Source organism: Hyla sarda, chromosome 12 (genome assembly GCF_029499605.1).
Source record: "Hyla sarda isolate aHylSar1 chromosome 12, aHylSar1.hap1, whole genome shotgun sequence".
Classification (NCBI taxonomy): Eukaryota; Metazoa; Chordata; class Amphibia; order Anura; family Hylidae; genus Hyla; species Hyla sarda.
This window is the reverse complement of record NC_079200.1, coordinates 2357432-2378682: the sequence shown is the minus strand read 5'-3', so window position 1 is coordinate 2378682 and position 21251 is coordinate 2357432. Positions and strand designations below refer to the sequence as shown.

Sequence of the window (21251 nt, the reverse complement as noted above, 5' to 3'; positions counted from 1 at the left end):
CTGCATCACTCATTGTATAGGACAGCGGTCTCCAAACTGTGGACCTCCAGATGTTGCAAAACTACAACTCCCAGCATGCCCTGACTGCATCATTCATTGTATAGGACAGCGGTCTCCAAACTGTGGACCTCCAGATGTTGAAAAACTACAACTCCCAGCATGTTCTGACTATATCACTCATTGTATAGCACAGTGGTCTCCAAACTGTTGAGCTCCAGAGGTTGCAAAACTACAACTCCCAGCATGCCCTGACTGCATCACTCATTGTATAGGACAGTGGTCTCCAAACTGTGGACCTCCAGATGTTGCAAAACTACAACTCCCAGCATGTCCTGACTATATCACTCATTGCATAGGGCAGTGGTCATTGCATAGGGCAGCAACCGGACAGTCACAAGAAATCCTCCTGGAATGGTTTTCTAGCCACTACTGTGTCGCAACGCAACCACATTCATTGACTATAGGTGCGACGCTGCACGATCCACATGGTGCAACATGGCGATTTTTGGTCACGTGACCCCTGTTGTGGAAAAAATGGCTGCGTAGCTTTAGCCTACGGCCTCATTCACACTATGGAGAATCCGCACACAATTTTCTCTAGGATGTTTTGTGCGGATTCCACATGCAGCAGCAACATGTGCAGTTTATCGTTACAGAACTTCCTGCGAGGAATTGGATCACATGATCATCTGCCGGAATGTGACAATTGCCGCGCTCATGCCCCTAGTGCGCGAAACCTTCCTCCGAGGCTGGAATGGCTTCTCACAGAGCTGTCCTAACTTCTCTTCCCAACGCTCCACACAAGAGGCGGCGAACACTGAGGGTGGCGGCCGGGGTGACGCCAGGTGTTGGCTATCCGGGCATGCTGGGAGTTGTAGTTTTGAAACAGCTGGAGGCAGGGCCGTTTGAAGGAATTTAGGGAGAAGAGTTGAGAACAAGGGGCCCCAGCAGCCAAGGCATTGGGTAGATAGCCTCCGGCAGCCCAATCCATGAATATACTGAAAGCCTGTGCTAGCATTTCTCCTGCGGTGTATATAGTAGTATATAGCAGTGTATACGGATACTGGAAGCCTGTGCTAGCATTTCTCTTGCGGTGTATATAGTAGTATATAGCAGTGTATATGGATACTGGAAGCCTGTGCTAGCATTTCTTCTGCGGTGTATATAGTAGTATATAGCAGTGTATACAGATACTGGAAGCCTGTGCTAGCATTTCTCCTGCGGTGTATATAGTAGTATATAGCAGTGTATACTGGAAGCCTGTGCTAGCATTTCACCTGTGGTGTATATAGTAGTATATAGCAGTGTATATGGATACTGGAAGCCTGTGCAGCATTTCTCCTGCGGTGTATATAGTAGTATATAGCAGTGTATACGGATACTGGAAGCCTGTGCTAGCATTTCACCTGCGGTGTATATAGTAGTATACAGCAGTGTATATGGATACTGGAAGCCTGTGCAGCATTTCTCCTGCGGTGTATATAGTAGTATATAGCAGTATATACGGATACTGGAAGCCTGTGCTAGCATTTCTCTTGCGGTGTATATAGTAGTATATAGCAGTGTATACGGATACTGGAAGCCTGTGCTAGCATTTCTCCTGCGGTGTATATAGTAGTGTATAGCAGTGTATACGGATACTGGAAGCCTGTGCTAGCATTTCTCCTGCGGTGTATATAGCAGTATATACAGATACTGGAAGCCTGTGCTAGCATTTCTCCTGTGCTGTATATAGTAGTATATAGCAGTGTACACGGCTACTGGAAGCCTGTGCTAGCATTTCTCCTGCGGTGTATATAGTAGTATATAGCAGTGTATACTGAAGCCTGTGCTAGCATTTCTCCTACGGTGTATATAGTAGTAAATAGCAATGTATACGGATACTGGAAGCCTGTGCTGGCATTTCTCCTGCGGTGTATATAGTAGTATATAGCAGTGTATACTGAAGCCTGTGCTAGCATTTCTCCTGCGGTGTATATAGTAGTATATAGCAATGTATACAGATACTGGAAGCCTGTGCTAGCATTTCTCCTGCGGTGTATATAGTAGTATATAGCAGTGTATACGGATACTGGAAGCCTGTGCTAGCATTTCTCCTGCAGTGTATATAGTAGTATACAGCAGTGTATACGGATACTGGAAGCCTGTGCTAGCATTTATCCTGCGGTGTATATAGTAGTATATAGCAGTGTATACAGATACTGGAAGCCTGTGCTAGCATTTCTCCTGTGGTGTATATAGTAGTATATAGCAGTGTATACAGATACTGGAAGCCTGTGCTAGCATTTCTCCTGCGGTGTATATAGTAGTATATAGCAGTGTATACGGATACTGGAAGTCTGTGCTGGCATTTCTCCTGCGGTGTATATAGTAGTATATAGCAGTGTATACTGAAGCCTGTGCTAGCATTTCTCCTGCGGTGTATATAGTAGTATATAGCAATGTATACAGATACTGGAAGCCTGTGCTAGCATTTCACCTGCGGTGTATATAGTAGTATACAGCAGTGTATATGGATACTGGAAGCCTGTGCAGCATTTCTCCTGCGGTGTATATAGTAGTATATAGCAGTATATACGGATACTGGAAGCCTGTGCTAGCATTTCTCTTGCGGTGTATATACTAGTATATAGCAGTGTATACGGATACTGGAAGCCTGTGCAGCATTTCTCCTGCGGTGTATATAGTAGTATATAGCAGTGTATACGGATACTGGAAGCCTGTGCTAGCATTTCTCCTGCGGTGTATATAGTAGTATATAGCAGTGTATACGGATACTGGAAGCCTGTGCTAGCATTTCTCCTGCGGTGTATATAGCAGTATATACAGATACTGGAAGCCTGTGCTAGCATTTCTCCTGTGCTGTATCTAGTAGTATATAGCAGTGTACACGGATACTGGAAGCCTGTGCTAGCATTTCTCCTGCGGTGTATATAGTAGTATATAGCAGTGTATACTGAAGCCTGTGCTAGCATTTCTCCTACGGTGTATATAGTAGTATATAGCAGTGTATACGGATACTGGAAGCCTGTGCTAGCATTTCTCTTGCGGTGTATATACTAGTATATAGCAGTGTATACGGATACTGGAAGCCTGTGCAGCATTTCTCCTGCGGTGTATATAGTAGTATATAGCAGTGTATACGGATACTGGAAGCCTGTGCTAGCATTTCTCCTGCGGTGTATATAGTAGTATATAGCAGTGTATACGGATACTGGAAGCCTGTGCTAGCATTTCTCCTGCGGTGTATATAGCAGTATATACAGATACTGGAAGCCTGTGCTAGCATTTCTCCTGTGCTGTATATAGTAGTATATAGCAGTGTACACGGATACTGGAAGCCTGTGCTAGCATTTCTCCTGCGGTGTATATAGTAGTATATAGCAGTGTATACTGAAGCCTGTGCTAGCATTTCTCCTACGGTGTATATAGTAGTATATAGCAATGTATACGGATACTGGAAGCCTGTGCTGGCATTTCTCCTGCGGTGTATATAGTAGTATATAGCAGTGTATACTGAAGCCTGTGCTAGCATTTCTCCTGCGGTGTATATAGTAGTATATAGCAATGTATACAGATACTGGAAGCCTGTGCTAGCATTTCTCCTGCGGTGTATATAGTAGTATATAGCAGTGTATACGGATACTGGAAGCCTGTGCTAGCATTTCTCCTGCAGTGTATATAGTAGTATATAGCAGTGTATACGGATACTGGAAGCCTGTGCTAGCATTTATCCTGCGGTGTATATAGTAGTATATAGCAGTGTATACAGATACTGGAAGCCTGTGCTAGCATTTCTCCTGTGGTGTATATAGTAGTATATAGCAGTGTATACAGATACTGGAAGCCTGTGCTAGCATTTCTCCTGCGGTGTATAAAGTAGTATATAGCAGTGTATACGGATACTGGAAGCCTGTGCTGGCATTTCTCCTGCGGTGTATATAGTAGAATATAGCAGTGTATACTGAAGCCTGTGCTAGCATTTCTCCTGCGGTGTATATAGTAGTATATAGCAATGTATACAGATACTGGAAGCCTGTGCTAGCATTTCTCCTACAGTGTATATAGTAGTATATAGCAGTGTATACGGATACTGGAAGCCTGTGCTAGCATTTCTCCTGCAGTGTATATAGTAGTATATAGCAGTGTATACGGATACTGGAAGCCTGTGCTAGCATTTCTCCTGCGGTGTATATAGTAGTATATAGCAGTGTATACGGATACTGGAAACCTGTGTTAGCATTTCTCCTGCAGTGTATATAGTAGTATATAGCAGTGTATACGGATACTGGAAGCCTGTGCTAGCATTTCTCCTGCGGTGTGTATATATTAGTATATAGCAGTGTATACCGATACTGGACGCCTGTGCTAGCATTTCTACTGCGGTGTACATAGTAGTATATAGCAGTGTATACGGATACTGGAAGCCTGTGCTAGCATTTCTCCTGCGGTGTGTATATATTAGTATATAGCAGTGTATATGGATACTGGACGCCTGTGCTAGCATTTCTCCTGCGGTGTACATAGTAGTATATAGCAGTGTATACGGATACTGGAAGCCTGTGCTAGCATTTCTCCTGTGGTGTATATAGTAGTATATAGCAGTGTATACGGATACTGGAAGCCTGTGCTAGCATTTCTCCTGCGGTGTATATAGTAGTATATAGCGCAGTGTATACGGATACTGGAAGCCTGTGCTAGCATTTCTCCTGCAGTGTATATAGTAGTATATAGCAGTGTATACGGATACTGGAAGCCTGTGCTAGCATTTCTCCTGCGGTGTGTATATATTAGTATATAGCAGTGTATACGGATACTGGACGCCTGTGCTAGCATTTCTCCTGCGGTGTATATAGTAGTATATAGCGCAGTGTATACGGATACTGGAAGCCTGCGCTAGCATTTCTCCTGCGGTGTATATAGTAGTATATAGCGCAGGGTATACGGATACTGGAAGCCTGTGCTAGCATTTCTCCTGTGGTGTATATAGTAGTATATAGCAGTGTATACGGATACTGGAAGCCTGTGCTAGCATTTCTCCTGCGGTGTATATAGTAGTATATAGCAGTGTATACGGATACTGGAAGCCTGTGCTAGCATTTCTCCTGCGGTGTATATAGTAGTATATAGCAGTGTATACGGATACTGGAAGCCTGTGCTAGCATTTCTCCTGCGGTGTATATAGTAGTATATAGCAGTGTATACGGATACTGGAAGCCTGTGCTAGCATTTCTCCTGCGGTGTATGTAGTAGTATATAGCAGTGTATACGGATACTGGAAGCCTGTGCCAGCATTTCTCCTGCAGTGTATATAGTAGTATATAGCAGTGTATACGGATACTGGACGCCTGTGCTAGCATTTCTCCTGCGGTGTATATAGTAGTATATAGCGCAGTGTATACGGATACTGGAAGCCTGCGCTAGCATTTCTCCTGCGGTGTATATAGTAGTATATAGCGCAGGGTATACGGATACTGGAAGCCTGTGCTAGCATTTCTCCTGTGGTGTATATAGTAGTATATAGCAGTGTATACGGATACTGGAAGCCTGTGCTAGCATTTCTCCTGCGGTGTATATAGTAGTATATAGCAGTGTATACGGATACTGGAAGCCTGTGCTAGCATTTCTCCTGCGGTGTATATAGTAGTATATAGCAGTGTATACGGATACTGGAAGCCTGTGCTAGCATTTCTCCTGCGGTGTATATAGTAGTATATAGCAGTGTATACGGATACTGGAAGCCTGTGCTAGCATTTCTCCTGCGGTGTATGTAGTAGTATATAGCAGTGTATACGGATACTGGAAGCCTGTGCCAGCATTTCTCCTGCAGTGTATATAGTAGTATATAGCAGTGTATACGGATACTGGAAGCCTGTGCTAGCATTTCTCCTGCGGTGTATATAGTAGTATATAGCAGTGTATACGGATACTGGAAGCCTGTGCTAACATTTCTCCTGCGGTGTATATAGTAGTATATAGCAGTGTATACGGATACTGGAAGCCTGTGCTAGCATTTCTCCTGCGGTGTATATAGTAGTATATAGCGCAGTGTATACGGATACTGGAAGCCTGTGCTAGCATTTCTCCTGCGGTGTATATAGTAGTATATAGCAGTGCATACGGATACTGGAAGCCTGTGCTAGAATTTCTCCTGCGGTGTATATAGTAGTATATAGCAGTGTATACGGATACTGGAAGCCTGTGCTAGCATTTCTCCTGCGGTGTATATAGTAGTATATAGCAGTGTATCCGTTTACTGGAAGCCTGTGCTAGCATTTCTCCTGCGGTGTATATAGTAGTATATAGCACAGTGTATACGGATACTGGAAGCCTGTGCTAGCATTTCTCCTGCGGTGTATATAGTAGGATATAGCAGTGTATACGGATACTGGAAGCCTGTGCTAGCATTTCTCCTGCGGTGTATATAGTAGTATATAGCAGTGTATGCGGATACTGGAAGCCTGTGCTAGCATTTCTCCTGCGGTATATATAGTAGTATATAGCAGTGTATACGGATACTGGAAGTCTGTGCTAGCATTTCTCCTGCGGTGTATATAGTAGTATATAGCAGTGTATACGGATACTGGAAGCCTGTGCTAGCATTTCTCCTGCGGTGTATATAGTAGTATATAGCGCAGTGTAAACGAATACTGGAAGCCTGTGCTAGCATTTCTCCTGCGGTGTATATAGTGGTATATAGCAGTGTATACAGATACTGGAAGCCTGTGCTAGCATTTCTCCTGCGGTGTATATAGTAGTATATAGCAGTGTATACGGATACTGGAAGCCTGTGCTAGCATTTCTCCTGCGGTGTATATAGTAGTATATAGCAGTGTATCCGTTTACTGGAAGCCTGTGCTAGCATTTCTCCTGCGGTGTATATAGTAGTATATAGCGCAGTGTAAACGAATACTGGAAGCCTGTGCTAGCATTTCTCCTGCGGTGTATATAGTGGTATATAGCAGTGTATACAGATACTGGAAGCCTGTGCTAGCATTTCTCCTGCGGTGTATATAGTAGTATATAGCAGTGTATACGGATACTGGAAGCCTGTGCTAGCATTTCTCCTGCGGTGTATATAGTAGTATATAGCAGTGTATCCGTTTACTGGAAGCCTGTGCTAGCATTTCTCCTGCGGTGTATATAGTAGTATATAGCAGTGTATACGGATACTGGAAGCCTGTGCTAGCATTTCTCCTGCGGTGTATATAGTAGTATATAGCAGTGTATACGGATACTGGAAGCCTGTGCTAGCATTTCTCCTGCGGTGTATATAGTAGTATATAGCGCAGTGTATACGGATACTGGAAGCCTGTGCTAGCATTTCTCCTGCGGTGTATATAGTAGTATATAGCAGTGTATACGGATACTGGAAGCCTGTGCTAGCATTTCTCCTGCGGTGTATATAGTAGTATATAGCAGTGTATACGGATACTGGAAGCCTGTGCTAGCATTTCTCCTGCGGTGTATATAGTAGTATATAGCACAGTGTATACGGATACTGGAAGCCTGTGCTAGCATTTCTCCTGCGGTGTATATAGTAGGATATAGCAGTGTATACGGATACTGGAAGCCTGTGCTAGCATTTCTCCTGTGGTGTATATAGTAATATATAACAGTGTATGCGGATACTGGAAGCCTGTGCTAGCATTTCTCCTGCGGTATATATAGTAGTATATAGCAGTGTATACGGATACTGGAAGTCTGTGCTAGCATTTCTCCTGCGGTGTATATAGTAGTATATAGCAGTGTATACGGATACTGGAAGTCTGTGCTAGCATTTCTCCTGCGGTGTATATAGTAGTATATAGCAGTGTATACGGATACTGGAAGCCTGTGCTAGCATTTCTCCTGCGGTGTATATAGTAGTATATTGCAGTGTATATAGAAACTGGAAGCCTGTGCTAGCATTTCTCCTGCGGTGTATATAGTAGTATATAGCAGTGTATACGGATACTGGAAGCCTGTGCTAGCATTTCTCCTGCGGTGTATATAGTAGTATATAGCGCAGTGTATACGGATACTGGAAGCCTGTGCTAGCATTTCTCCTGCGGTGTACATAGTAGTATATAGCGCAGTGTAAACGGATACTGGAAGCCTGTGCTAGCATTTCTCCTGCGGTGTATATAGTAGTATATAGCAGTGTATACAGATACTGGAAGCCTGTGCTAGCATTTCTCCTGCGGTGTATATAGTAGTATATAGCAGTGTATACGGATACTGGAAGCCTGTGCTAGCATTTCTCCTGCGGTGTATATAGTAGTATATAGCAGTGTATCCGTTTACTGGAAGCCTGTGCTAGCATTTCTCCTGCGGTGTATATAGTAGTATATAGCAGTGTATACGGATACTGGAAGCCTGTGCTAGCATTTCTCCTGCGGTGTATATAGTAGTATATAGCAGTGTATACGGATACTGGAAGCCTGTGCTAGCATTTCTCCTGCGGTGTATATAGTAGTATATAGCGCAGTGTATACGGATACTGGAAGCCTGTGCTAGCATTTCTCCTGCGGTGTATATAGTAGTATATAGCAGTGTATACGGATACTGGAAGCCTGTGCTAGCATTTCTCCTGCGGTGTATATAGTAGTATATAGCAGTGTATACGGATACTGGAAGCCTGTGCTAGCATTTCTCCTGCGGTGTATATAGTAGTATATAGCACAGTGTATACGGATACTGGAAGCCTGTGCTAGCATTTCTCCTGCGGTGTATATAGTAGGATATAGCAGTGTATACGGATACTGGAAGCCTGTGCTAGCATTTCTCCTGCGGTGTATATAGTAGTATATAGCAGTGTATGCGGATACTGGAAGCCTGTGCTAGCATTTCTCCTGCGGTATATATAGTAGTATATAGCAGTGTATACGGATACTGGAAGTCTGTGCTAGCATTTCTCCTGCGGTGTATATAGTAGTATATAGCAGTGTATACGGATACTGGAAGTCTGTGCTAGCATTTCTCCTGCGGTGTATATAGTAGTATATAGCAGTGTATACGGATACTGGAAGCCTGTGCTAGCATTTCTCCTGCGGTGTATATAGTAGTATATTGCAGTGTATATAGAAACTGGAAGCCTGTGCTAGCATTTCTCCTGCGGTGTATATAGTAGTATATAGCAGTGTATACGGATACTGGAAGCCTGTGCTAGCATTTCTCCTGCGGTGTATATAGTAGTATATAGCGCAGTGTATACGGATACTGGAAGCCTGTGCTAGGATTTCTCCTGCGGTGTATATAGTAGTATATAGCGCAGTGTAAACGGATACTGGAAGCCTGTGCTAGCATTTCTCCTGCGGTGTATATAGTGGTATATAGCAGTGTATACAGATACTGGAAGCCTGTGCTAGCATTTCTCCTGCGGTGTATATAGTAGTATATAGCAGTGTATACGGATACTGGAAGCCTGTGCTAGCATTTCTCCTGCGGTGTATATAGTAGTATATAGTAGTGTATCCGTTTACTGGAAGCCTGTGCTAGCATTTCTCCTGCGGTGTATATAGTAGTATATAGCAGTGTATACGGATACTGGAAGCCTGTGCTAGCATTTCTCCTGCAGTGTATATAGTAGTATATAGTAGTGTATACAGATACTGGAAGCCTGTGCTAGCATTTCTCCTGCAGTGTATATAGTAGTATATAGCAGTGTATACAGATACTGGAAGCCTGTGCTAGCATTTCTCCTGCAGTGTATATAGTAGTATATAGTAGTGTATACAGATACTGGAAGCCTGTGCTAGCATTTCTCCTGCGGTGTATATAGTAGTATATAGCGCAGTGTAAACGGATACTGGAAGCCTGTGCTAGCATTTCTCCTGCGGTGTATATCGTAGTATATAGCGCAGTGTAAACGGATACTGGAAGCCTGTGCTAGCATTTCTCCTGTGGTGTATATAGTAGTATATAGCAGTGTATATGGATACTGGAAGCCTGTGCTAGCATTTCTCCTGCGGTGTATATAGTAGTATATAGTAGTGTATACAGATCCTGGAAGCCTGTGCTAGCATTTCTCCTGCGGTGTATATAGTAGTATATAGCAGTGTATACGGATACTGGAAGCCTGTGCTAGCATTTCTCCTGCGGTGTATATAGTAGTATATAGTAGTGTATACAGATACTGGAAGCCTGTGCTAGCATTTCTCCTGCAGTGTATATAGTAGTATATAGCAGTGTATACAGATACTGGAAGCCTGTGCTAGCATTTCTCCTGCGGTGTATATAGTAGTATATAGTAGTGTATACAGATACTGGAAGCCTGTGCTAGCATTTCTCCTGCGGTGTATATAGTAGTATATAGTAGTGTATACAGATACTGGAAGCCTGTGCTAGCATTTCTCCTGCGGTGTATATAGTAGTATATAGCAGTGTATACGGATACTGGAAGCCTGTGCTAGCATTTCTCCTGCGGTGTATATAGTAGTATATAGCAGTGTATACGGATACTGGAAGCCTGTGCTAGCATTTCTCCTGCGGTGTATATAGTAGTATATAGCAGTGTATACAGATACTGGAAGCCAGTGCTAGCATTTCTCCTGCGGTGTATATAGTAGTATATAGCAGTATATACAGATACTGGAAGCCTGTGCTAGCATTTCTCCTGCGGTGTATATAGTAGTATATAGCAGTGTATACAGATACTGGAAGCCTGTGCTAGCATTTCTCCTGCGGTGTATATAGTAGTATATAGCAGTGTATACAGATACTGGAAGCCTGTGCTAGCATTTCTCCTGCGGTGTATATAGTAGTATATAGTAGTATATAGCAGTGTATACAGATACTGGAAGCCTGTGCTAGCATTTCTCCTGCAGTGTATATAGTAGTATATAGCAGTGTATATGGATACTGGAAGCCTGTGCTAGCATTTCTCCTGCGGTGTATATAGGAGTATATAGCAGTGTATACAGATACTGGAAACCTGTGCTAGCATTTCTCCTGCGGTGTATATAGTAGTATATAGCAGTGTATACAGATACTGGAAGCCTGTGCTAGCATTTCTCCTGCGGTGTATATAGTAGTATATAGCAGTGTACACAGATACTGGAAGCCTGTGCTAGCATTTCTCCTGCGGTGTATATAGTAGTATATAGCAGTGTTTACAGATACTGGAAGCCTGTGCTGGCATTTCTCCTGCGGTGTATATAGTAGTATATAGCAGTGTATACAGATACTGGAAGCCTGTGCTAGCATTTCTCCTGCGGTGTATATAGTAGTATATAGCAGTGTATACGGATACTGGAAGCCTGTGCTAGCATTTATCCTGCGGTGTATATAGTAGTATATAGCAGTGTATACGGATACTGGAAGCCTGTGCTAGCATTTCTCCTGGGTTGTATATAGTAGTATATAGCAGTATATAGAGAAGAGGGTTGCATTGACAACACAATGGGCAGCCCATTGAACACATTTTATAAGTGGTCAGAAACTTGTAAATAACTCAGGAAAGAATAAAGTTACGTTAAAACCAAACACATCATTGTTTTTCTTGTGAAATTCCCAATAAGTTTGATGTGTCACATGACCCTCTTCCTATTGAAAAAACAAAAGTTGGATTCAAAATGGCCGACTTCAAAATGGCCGCCATGGTCTCCACCCATCTTGAAAAGTTTCCCCCCTCACATACATTAAAGGGCCACAAACAGGAAGTTCCTGTAGCGTGTATGGGAGGTAGGAATCCCGGCAAGGGTTTCCTATTCTTCCCGTGGGTGAAAATTGCGGCGCTGCATCGCTAACCGGCGGAGTGGAATAAGCAGTCGGAGATAGCGCAGAGGATGGTGATCACTTTTTATTAATAGTCATAAAAAGGATCAGTTTTATGATGGACAACGCATTTCGGAGGGGCTCCTGGCACTGTACACTGTTTGAACACACTGTAATGCGGACCTGACGAAGGAGGGAGCCCCTCCGAAACGCGTTGTCGACTCATCCTCATCTTGTCTCGTAATCCAGACCTGAGAAGGACATATGGGGAGATTTATCAAAACCTGTGCAGAGGAAGAGTGGTGCAGTTGCCCATAGCAACCAATCAGATTGCTTCTTTCATTTTCCACAGGCCTCTTTAGAGGCCTGTGGAAAATGAAAGAAGCAATCTGATTGGTTGCTATGGGCAACTGCACCACTCTTCCTCTGCAGAGGTTTTGATAAATATCCCCCATTGTGCATAAATGCCCCAGGAACTGTCATTTATGTGGTGTTTGTCATTTATGTGGTGTTTGTGGTGGCCCAGTACGGGAGGTGTTACCCCGTGCTCCTGCTGTCCTGTCGGGCGGCCTCCTTCAGTGTCCCGTAGGCCCCCTGCACTTGTTTCCCCATTGTAAATATGTTTCACCATGTAAAATGTTATAAAATGTAATGCTGCTTTAATGAGTAGCTCCCACCATGTAACAAAAAAACATATTTCTGTCCCTGCCTATTGCCCATCTTCCCTCACCTCATCCCTGCCTTTAAAAATGTTTTTACCCCCTTAAAAATATATTTTTGTCTGCCTGGTAGTGTGCTGACTTACCAGGCAGACTTCCCCAGGAGGCGCAACGTCACTGATGCCTGCTGGGGGGGGCTGACTTCCGCCCTTAGCTCATCTATGCTGCGCTCCCGTCAGGAGCGCACATAGATCAGCGAATAGCACAGCAGGCTGCTCCGGGGTCTCCTCCTCCCTGTTTAGCAGCGTAGTGTTATCCAGGGAGGAGGAGTATAGGAGCATCGCCCACCTGCCGTGCTCACCGCCGAGACCTGGGACCGAAACTAAGTACGGGTAAGTGAAATAAGACCTCACTTACCCGTACAGGACATGTATAGTCCTGGAGCATCAGCGCAGCACTGAGATTCAGTCCCACGCTGCCTCCAGACTGTACATGCCGGGGGCGGGCAGCCAATGAGCGCAGCCCAGGCGTTCACATCGCTCGCTCCCGCCTGTCTGATTGACAGGCAGGGAGCGAGTGCAGCCTGAATGAATTAGGACCGATTGCCCGGCCGACACCGGTCCGAATTCAGTCGTGACGTCACGGCAGGCTGCAGCCGCCCACTAGGAGGGAGACCCCTAGTGGCCGGTTTTCAAATATAAAATACAATATTTTAATGGAAAAAAAAAAAAAAAAATGGATGTATATTAGAGATATGTTGTAGTACAGTGACCCCCCCCGACCTACGATGGCCCCGACATACGATCATTTCAACATACGATGGCCTCTCAGAGGCAGCAACAACATACGATGCTTTCGTATGTCGGGGCCATCGCATAAACGGCTATCCTCCAGCGCAGACTGCTTCAGCTGACACCGGATAGCCGTTTACAGTGCCCCGTGTGGTCCGCTGACGATCACTTACCTGTCCTCGGGGCTCCGGCGCGTCCTCTTCGGGATCCCCTGCATCGTCGGCGCTCTCCATCGTCGTCATCACGTCGCTGCGCACACCGTCCCGTCATCCAATAGGAGCGGCGTGCGTAGCGACGTGATGGCAGCGACGGAGAGCGAGGATGCCGGGGAAGCAGAGGTCTTGCCGGAGCGTTGGGGACACCCCGGGGACGCGGCGACAGCGATGGAAGGCGACATCCAGGGCAGCGGTGACGAGCGGTGACGGTCCGGAGCGGCGGGGACACGTGAGTATAACCTCTAATACCAGTGGTCTTTAACCTGCGGACCTCCAGATGTTGCAAAACCACAACTCCCAGCATGCCCGGACAGCCGTTGGCTGTCCGGGCATGCTGGGAGTTGTAGTTTTGCAACATCTGGAGGTCTGCAGGTTGTAGACCACTGTCCTATACTTTACATTGCACGGATCCCTCAACATACGATGGTTTCAACTAACGATGGTCCATTTGGGACGGATTCCCATCGTATGTTGAGGGACCACTGTTTATAATACAACATATATAAAAAAAGGTTAACGACAACGCCCATAAGAGTTATACCATGTGATATGTCATGTGATTGTTACCAGCTGACCCCCATAGTGACCTATGGTCAGTCGTGTCCATAGGGTTGGAGTCCAGTCCTGCAGCCGCCATCAAGTCGAGTAAGATAAAGTCACAGCTTAATGAGTCCAGTCAGTCCCTGTCACGTTATGAACACAAGGGGTTAATGCCATCTGCCCCTAGGGTAACAACATCTGCCCTCATCACACCCCGCTACCACATAGAAACATGACAAAACTTTGTCTAAGGCTACACAGCAATTTTGTCCACAACAGGTGGTCACATGACTAAAAAATCGCCACGTCGCAGTGTGTGGATCGTGCTGCTGTGCCCTTCAGGTCGGCCAATGGTGGGCACCGTGACCCAAAAGTGGCAGCAATAAGAACGCAACCCCATTCACTGACCATAGGTGCGACACAGCACGATCCACAAAGTGCCACATGGCCATTTTTGGTCATGTGACCCATGTTGTAGTCAAAATGGCTGTGTAGCCTTGGACTGACCCTCACCCGTGTAACGCTGCGCCGCACAAACATTGATTTCTCTATTTATCATTGAAGTCAATTAGAGCGGTGTATTGTTTTATTTAATTTTTTTACAGTAAGACCGCGTGTTTTTAGAGCGGTTTATTATTATTGTTTTTTTTTTACAGTAAGACTACGTGATTTTAGAGCTGTTTATTATTATTTTTTTTACAGTAAGACTACGTGATTTTAGAGCGGTTTATTATTATTTTTACAGTAAGACTACGTGATTTTAGAGCTGTTTATTATTATTTTTACAGTAAGACCGCGTGATTTTAGAGCTGTTTATTATTTTTTTTACAGTAAGACCGCGTGATTTTAGAGCAGTTTATTTTTTCTTTACAGTAAGACCGCGTGATTTTAGAGCAGTTTATTATTATTTTTACAGTAAGACTACGTGATTTTAGAGCGGTTTATTATTATTTTCTTTACAGTAAGACTGCGTGATTTTAGAGCGGTTTATTATTATTTTCTTTACAGTAAGACTACGTGATTTTAGAGCGGTTTATTATTATTTTCTTTACAGTAAGACCGCGTGATTTTAGAGCAGTTTATTATTATTTTTACAGTAAGACAACGTGATTTTAGAGCGGTTTATTATTATTTTCTTTACAGTAAGACTGCGTGATTTTAGAGCGGTTTATTATTATTTTTACAGTAAGACTACGTGATTTTAGAGCGGTTTATTATTATTTTCTTTACAGTAAGACCGCGTGATTTTAGAGCGGTTTATTATTATTTTTACAGTAAGACTACATGATTTTAGAGCGGTTTATTATTATTTTCTTTACAGTAAGACTACGTGATTTTAGAGCAGTTTATTATTATTTTTACAGTAAGACCACTTGATTTTAGAGCAGTTTATTTTTTTTCTTTACAATAAGACTACGTGATTTTAGAGCGGTTTATTATTATTTTTACAGTAAGACCGCGTGATTTTAGAGCAGTTTATTTTTTTCTTTACAATAAGACCGCGTGATTTTAGAGTGGTTTATTATTATTTTCTTTACAGTAAGACCACGTGATTTGTGTCAAAAACCATGTGGTATTCTCTGTGTGAACAGGGCCCTAATGGTACAGCTGTTGCCCATAGCAACCAATCAGCGCTCAGCTTTCATTTTACCAGAGCAGCATGAGAAAACTAAACTGGTTGCTATGGGCAACAGAGCCAGCGCTACAGTTCGTGCGCTTGGTATTGTGCTCCCCCGCTGCTGAGCCCGTCATATTGGTTCCTAGGTGTATACACAGGTTACCTCACACACACGGTACACGTTCTCAAGGACACCTCACAGGACGCGCCCCGAGCACCAGAGGTGAACGAGTCCGTACACCTGTGGGCGTGACCAAGCCCCTCCCCTCCTCACACAGCCCCGCCCTCCCTCTCCCTTCTCAAGTACAGTTGGCAACTTGAAGCCCACGTAGCTAGGTGAACCGCGCCCGCCCCTGTGTGACGTCACGAGACACGCCCCTTTCCTTAGGAAACCGTCCACAGAGGAGGGAACGTGTGTCTGGGCGTGGTTTAGGCTAGACTGGGAGGGTGTAGGGGCGTGGTCATGTCCCGGTGTGGCCGCTAGGGGGCTCTGTATTGTCGCGTAAACTGCGTATTCCCGGAGCCAGGTCCGCCGTCCCCTCCCCGCTCCAGTGCATTGCAGCGGCATGAGATCAGTGTGAGGAGAGGGTCTGCCGTCTGCCAGGAGCCCGCACACCGGATACGTGACACCGAGACGGGGCTCTGCCCGGAGCGGACACCATGGACGCGGGCATGGAGAAGGAGTGCAGCGCGCTGGGAGGACTCTTCCAAACCATCATGAACGATATGAAGGTGAGAATGTCTGCCAGGCGTGTCCGGGGAAACTTCCACAACAAAGGGGACAATACTGCAGGGCGCACACCGGGGCATGAGGCGGTAATACCGCAGGGGGCTACGGGGTTTACTATGGAGGAGGAGGAGCACCAGTGCAGTGTACGCTCATATGTGATGGGCGTCCGTGTGTCCTGGAGGATGATCACTAGTGCAGTGCATGCTCATATGTGATGGGCGTCCATGTGTCCTGGAGGAGGATCACCAGTGCAATGCACGCTCATATGTGGTGTGTGTCCTGGAGGATGATCACTAGTGCAGTGCATGCTCATATGTGATGGGCGTCCGTGTGTCCTGGAGGATGATCACTAGTGCAGTGCACGCTCATATGTGATGGGCGTCCATGTGTCCTGGAGAAGGATCACCAGTGCAATGCACGCTCATATGTGGTGTGTGTCCTGGAGGATGATCACTAGTGCAGTGCATGCTCATATGTGATGGGCGTCCGTGTGTCCTGGAGGATGATCACTAGTGCAGTGCACGCTCATATGTGATGGGCGTCCATGTGTCCTGGAGAAGGATCACCAGTGCAATGCACGCTCATATGTGGTGTGTGTCCTGGAGGATGATCACTAGTGCAGTGCATGCTCATATGTGATGGGCGTCCGTGTGTCCTGGAGGATGATCACTAGTGCAGTGCACGCTCATATGTGGTGTGTGTCCTGGAGGATGATCACCAGTGCAGTGCACGCTCATATGTGATGGGCGTCCGTGTGTCCTGGAGGAGGATCACCAGTGCAGTGCACGCTCATATGTGGTGTGTGTCCTGGAGGATGATCACCAGTGCAGTGCACGCTCATATGTGGTCGGCGCCCGTGTGTCCTGGAGGATGATTACCAGTGTAGTGCACGCTCATATGTGGTGTGTGTCCTGGAGGATGATTACCAGTGCAGTGCATGCTCATATGTGGTGTGTGTCCTGGAGGATGATCACTAGTGCAGTGCATGCTCATATGTGGTGTGTGTCCTGGAGGATGATCACCAGTGCAGTGCACGCTCACATGTGGTGGGCGCCCGTGTGTCCTGGAGGATGATCACCAGTGCAGTGCACGCTCAGATGTGGTGTGTGTCCGTGTGTCCTGGAGGATGATCACCAGTGCAGTGCACGCTCAGATGTGGTGTGTGTCCGTGTGTCCTGGAGGATGATCACCAGTGCAGTGCACGCTCACATGTGGTGGGCGCCCGTGTGTCCTGGAGGATGATCACCAGTGCAGTGCACGCTCACATGTGGTGGGCGCCCGTGTTTCCTGGAGGATGATCACTAGTGCAGTGCACGCTCACATGTGGTGGGCGCCCGTGTGTCCTGGAGGATGATCACCAGTGCAGTGCACGCTCACATGTGGTTGGCGCCCGTGTTTCCTGGAGGATGATCACTAGTGCAGTGCACGCTCACATGTGGTGGGCGCCCGTGTGTCCTGGAGGATGATCACCAGTGCAGTGCACGCTCACATGTGGTGGGTGCCTGTGTTTCTTATTGATGATGATCACTAGTGCCATGGACACTGACTAGGAATGTTTCCCATTTAGGAGGACGCTCGTGTGTCGGGCCCCAGTGTATTCTGTTAAATCTGACCGGGCACCAGTTTATGACCAGCGGTGACATTGACACATACAGTAGGTTAGAATGTTGAGGGTGACCACTTAGTGTAATGCACGATCACATGTGGTGGGCACCAGTATGACATGCACGATCACATGTGGTGGGCACCAGTTTGACATGCACGCTCACATGTGGTGGGCACCAGTTTATGACATGCACGCTCACATGTGGTGGGCACCAGTTTATGACATGCACGCTCACATGTGGTGAGTTACAGTGATTTCCTGTCTGTCTCGGTCCACAATCTGTGTAAGTGTGTGCCAACGTTTTTGGTGCCGATTGGGATGTAGATTTGGTGCCGATTTGGTGCCGATTGGGACGTAGACCAGAACAATCTGATACTATTAAGCAGCAAACCCCAACCTGTGGCTTACTAGTTGTTGTAGAACTACAACTCTCAGCATACCCAGGCATTTTGTAAGTTGTAGCTTTGCAAGAGCTTGAAAACCACTGTTTGAGGATTGATGCTAATGTTTCCCAACTGGCGAGCCTCCAGCTGTTGCAAAACTGCAACTCCCAGTGTGCCCGGACAGCCAAACATGCTAGGAGTTGTTGTAGTTATGCAACAGCTGGAGGCACCTGGTTACCAGTGACTTCAGGCAGTCTGACAATTTTCTCCTGTGCTGAGCACGAAGCGCCACGCGGGGCAAATTTGCGGTGGATTATTGTTTATTTTTTTACAGAAAATTGAGTAGAATCAGAATAACTTAAGAATTCTCATCCTGAAAAAAATGGCGCAATAGTTCAAGCTGTTTTTTGGACTGTAAAATCAGAGAACACGGTTAGAAATGATGTAAATTTTATGGTTGTGGAAATAAATGACTATATATATATTTATACACATATATATACAGTATTAGTAATCTCACAGCTGAGAACATGGTGTGTGAATATGAGCGCGCGTTTTACTGCTGATAAAGTGTAAAAAATAAAATACAAATGATAAATAGTAGAGATGAGCAAATTTACAGGAAATTCGATTCGTCTTGAACTTCTCAGCTCGTCAGTTGATGACTTTTCCTGCATAAATTAGTTCAGCTTTCCGGTGCTCCCGTGGGCTGGAAAAGGTGGATACAGTCCTAGTAGACTCTTTCCTAGGACTGTATCCACCTTTTCCAGCCACCTGAAGGCTGAAATAATTTTTGCAGCATAAGTCATCAACTGCCGAGCCGAGAAGTTCGTGATGAATCGAATTTACTGTAAATTCGCTCATCTCTAATAAATAGCTAGTGCTGTAGCCTTAAACACATGACAAAAAAAACCTAAAAAGAATGTAACACCAAATCACTGACCGAAGGCGTAACGGGGATCGGCGTGGGAACGGAGGCGGAGGTAAGTAAAAAAGTTTATTTTTTATTTTTTTCAAAGATGAGGGGACACTAATAATGGTGACACAATAGTAATGATGAGGGGGAAACTTACAATCATGACACGAGAGGGCGACACCAATGATTCTGAAACAAGGGGAGATAAGGGGGACATTAATGACTGTGACACATGAGGGGGGGACACTAATGGCTGTGACACACGAGGGGGACACTAATGGCTGTGATACCTGAGGGGGACAATAATGGCTGTGATACCTGAGGGGGACAATAATGGCTGTGATACCTGAGGGGGACAATAATGGCTGTGACACAAGAGGGGGACAATAATGGCTGTGACACACGAGGGGGACAATAATGGCTGTGACACACGAGGGGGACAATAATGGCTGTGACACACGAGGGGGCACTAATGGCTGTGACACACGAGGGGGCACTAATGGCTGTGACACACGAGGGGGCACTAATGGCTGTGACACACGAGGGGGCACTAATGGCTGTGACACACGAGGGGGCACTAATGGCTGTGACACACGAGGGGGCACTAATGGCTGTGACACACGAGGGGGCACTAATGGCTGTGACACACGAGGGGGCACTAATGGCTGTGACACACGAGGGGGCACTAATGGCTGTGACACACGAGGGGGCACTAATGGCTGTGACACACGAGGGGACACTAATGGCTGTGACACACGAGGGGACACTAATGGCTGTGACACACGAGGGGGGGCACTAATGGCTGTGACACACGAGGGGGGGCACTAATGGCTGTGACACACGAGGGGGGCACTAATGGCTGTGACACACGAGGGGGGGCAGTAATGGCTGTGACACACGAGGGGGGCAGTAATGGCTGTGACACACGAGGGGGGCAGTAATGGCTGTGACACACGAGGGGGGGCAGTAATGGCTGTGACACACGAGGGGGGGGCAGTAATGGCTGTGACACACGAGGGGGGCAGTAATGGCTGTGACACACGAGGGGGGCAGTAATGGCTGTGACACACGAGGGGGGCAGTAATGGCTGTGACACACGAGGGGGGCAGTAATGGCTGTGACACACGAGGGGGGCAGTAATGGCTGTGACACACGAGGGGGGCAGTAATGGCTGTGACACACGAGGGGGGCAGTAATGGCTGTGACACACGAGGGGGGCAGTAATGGCTGTGACACACGAGGGGGGCAATAATGGCTGTGACACACGAGGGGGGGGGCAGTAATGGCTGTGACACACGAGGGGGGGGGGCAGTAATGGCTGTGACACACGAGGGGGGCAATAATGGCTGTGACACACGAGGGGGGGGGCAGTAATGGCTGTGACACACGAGGGGGGCAATAATGGCTGTGACACACGAGGGGGGGGGCAGTAATGGCTGTGACACACGAGGGGGGGGGCAGTAATGGCTGTGACACACGAGGGGGGCAGTAATGGCTGTGACACACGAGGGGGGCAGTAATGGCTGTGACACACGAGGGGGGCAGTAATGGCTGTGACACACGAGGGGGGCAGTAATGGCTGTGACACACGAGGGGGGCAGTAATGGCTGTGACACACGAGGGGGGCAGTAATGGCTGTGACACACGAGGGGGGCAGTAATGGCTGTGACACACGAGGGGGGCAGTAATGGCTGTGACACACGAGGGGGGCAGTAATGGCTGTGACACACGAGGGGGGCAGTAATGGCTGTGACACACGAGGGGGGCAGTAATGGCTGTGACACACGAGGGGGGCAGTAATGGCTGTGACACACGAGGGGGGCAGTAATGGCTGTGACACACGAGGGGGGCAGTAATGGCTGTGACACACGAGGGGGGCAGTAATGGCTGTGACACACGAGGGGGGCAGTAATGGCTGTGACACACGAGGGGGGCAGTAATGGCTGTGACACACGAGGGGGGCAGTAATGGCTGTGACACACGAGGGGGGGGCAGTAATGGCTGTGACACACGAGGGGGGCAGTAATGGCTGTGACACACGAGGGGGGCAGTAATGGCTGTGACAAACGAGGGGGGCAGTAATGGCTGTGACACAC

General features: G+C 46.6%; 1 protein-coding gene across 2 annotated transcripts in view; it reads left to right on the top strand.

Annotated features, from left to right (window-relative positions):
* Positions 1-15593: 15593 nt before the first annotated feature.
* Positions 15594-21251, top strand: part of LOC130296998 (protein MTSS 1-like) — a gene marked incomplete in the record, with an annotated part of 167182 nt that continues 161524 nt past the window's right edge. The window contains 1 exon segment of one of the 2 annotated variants that reach the window (XM_056549124.1): positions 15594-16252. In XM_056549124.1, coding sequence (XP_056405099.1) covers positions 16181-16252 — 72 coding nt within the window. 2 annotated transcript variants of the gene reach the window in all.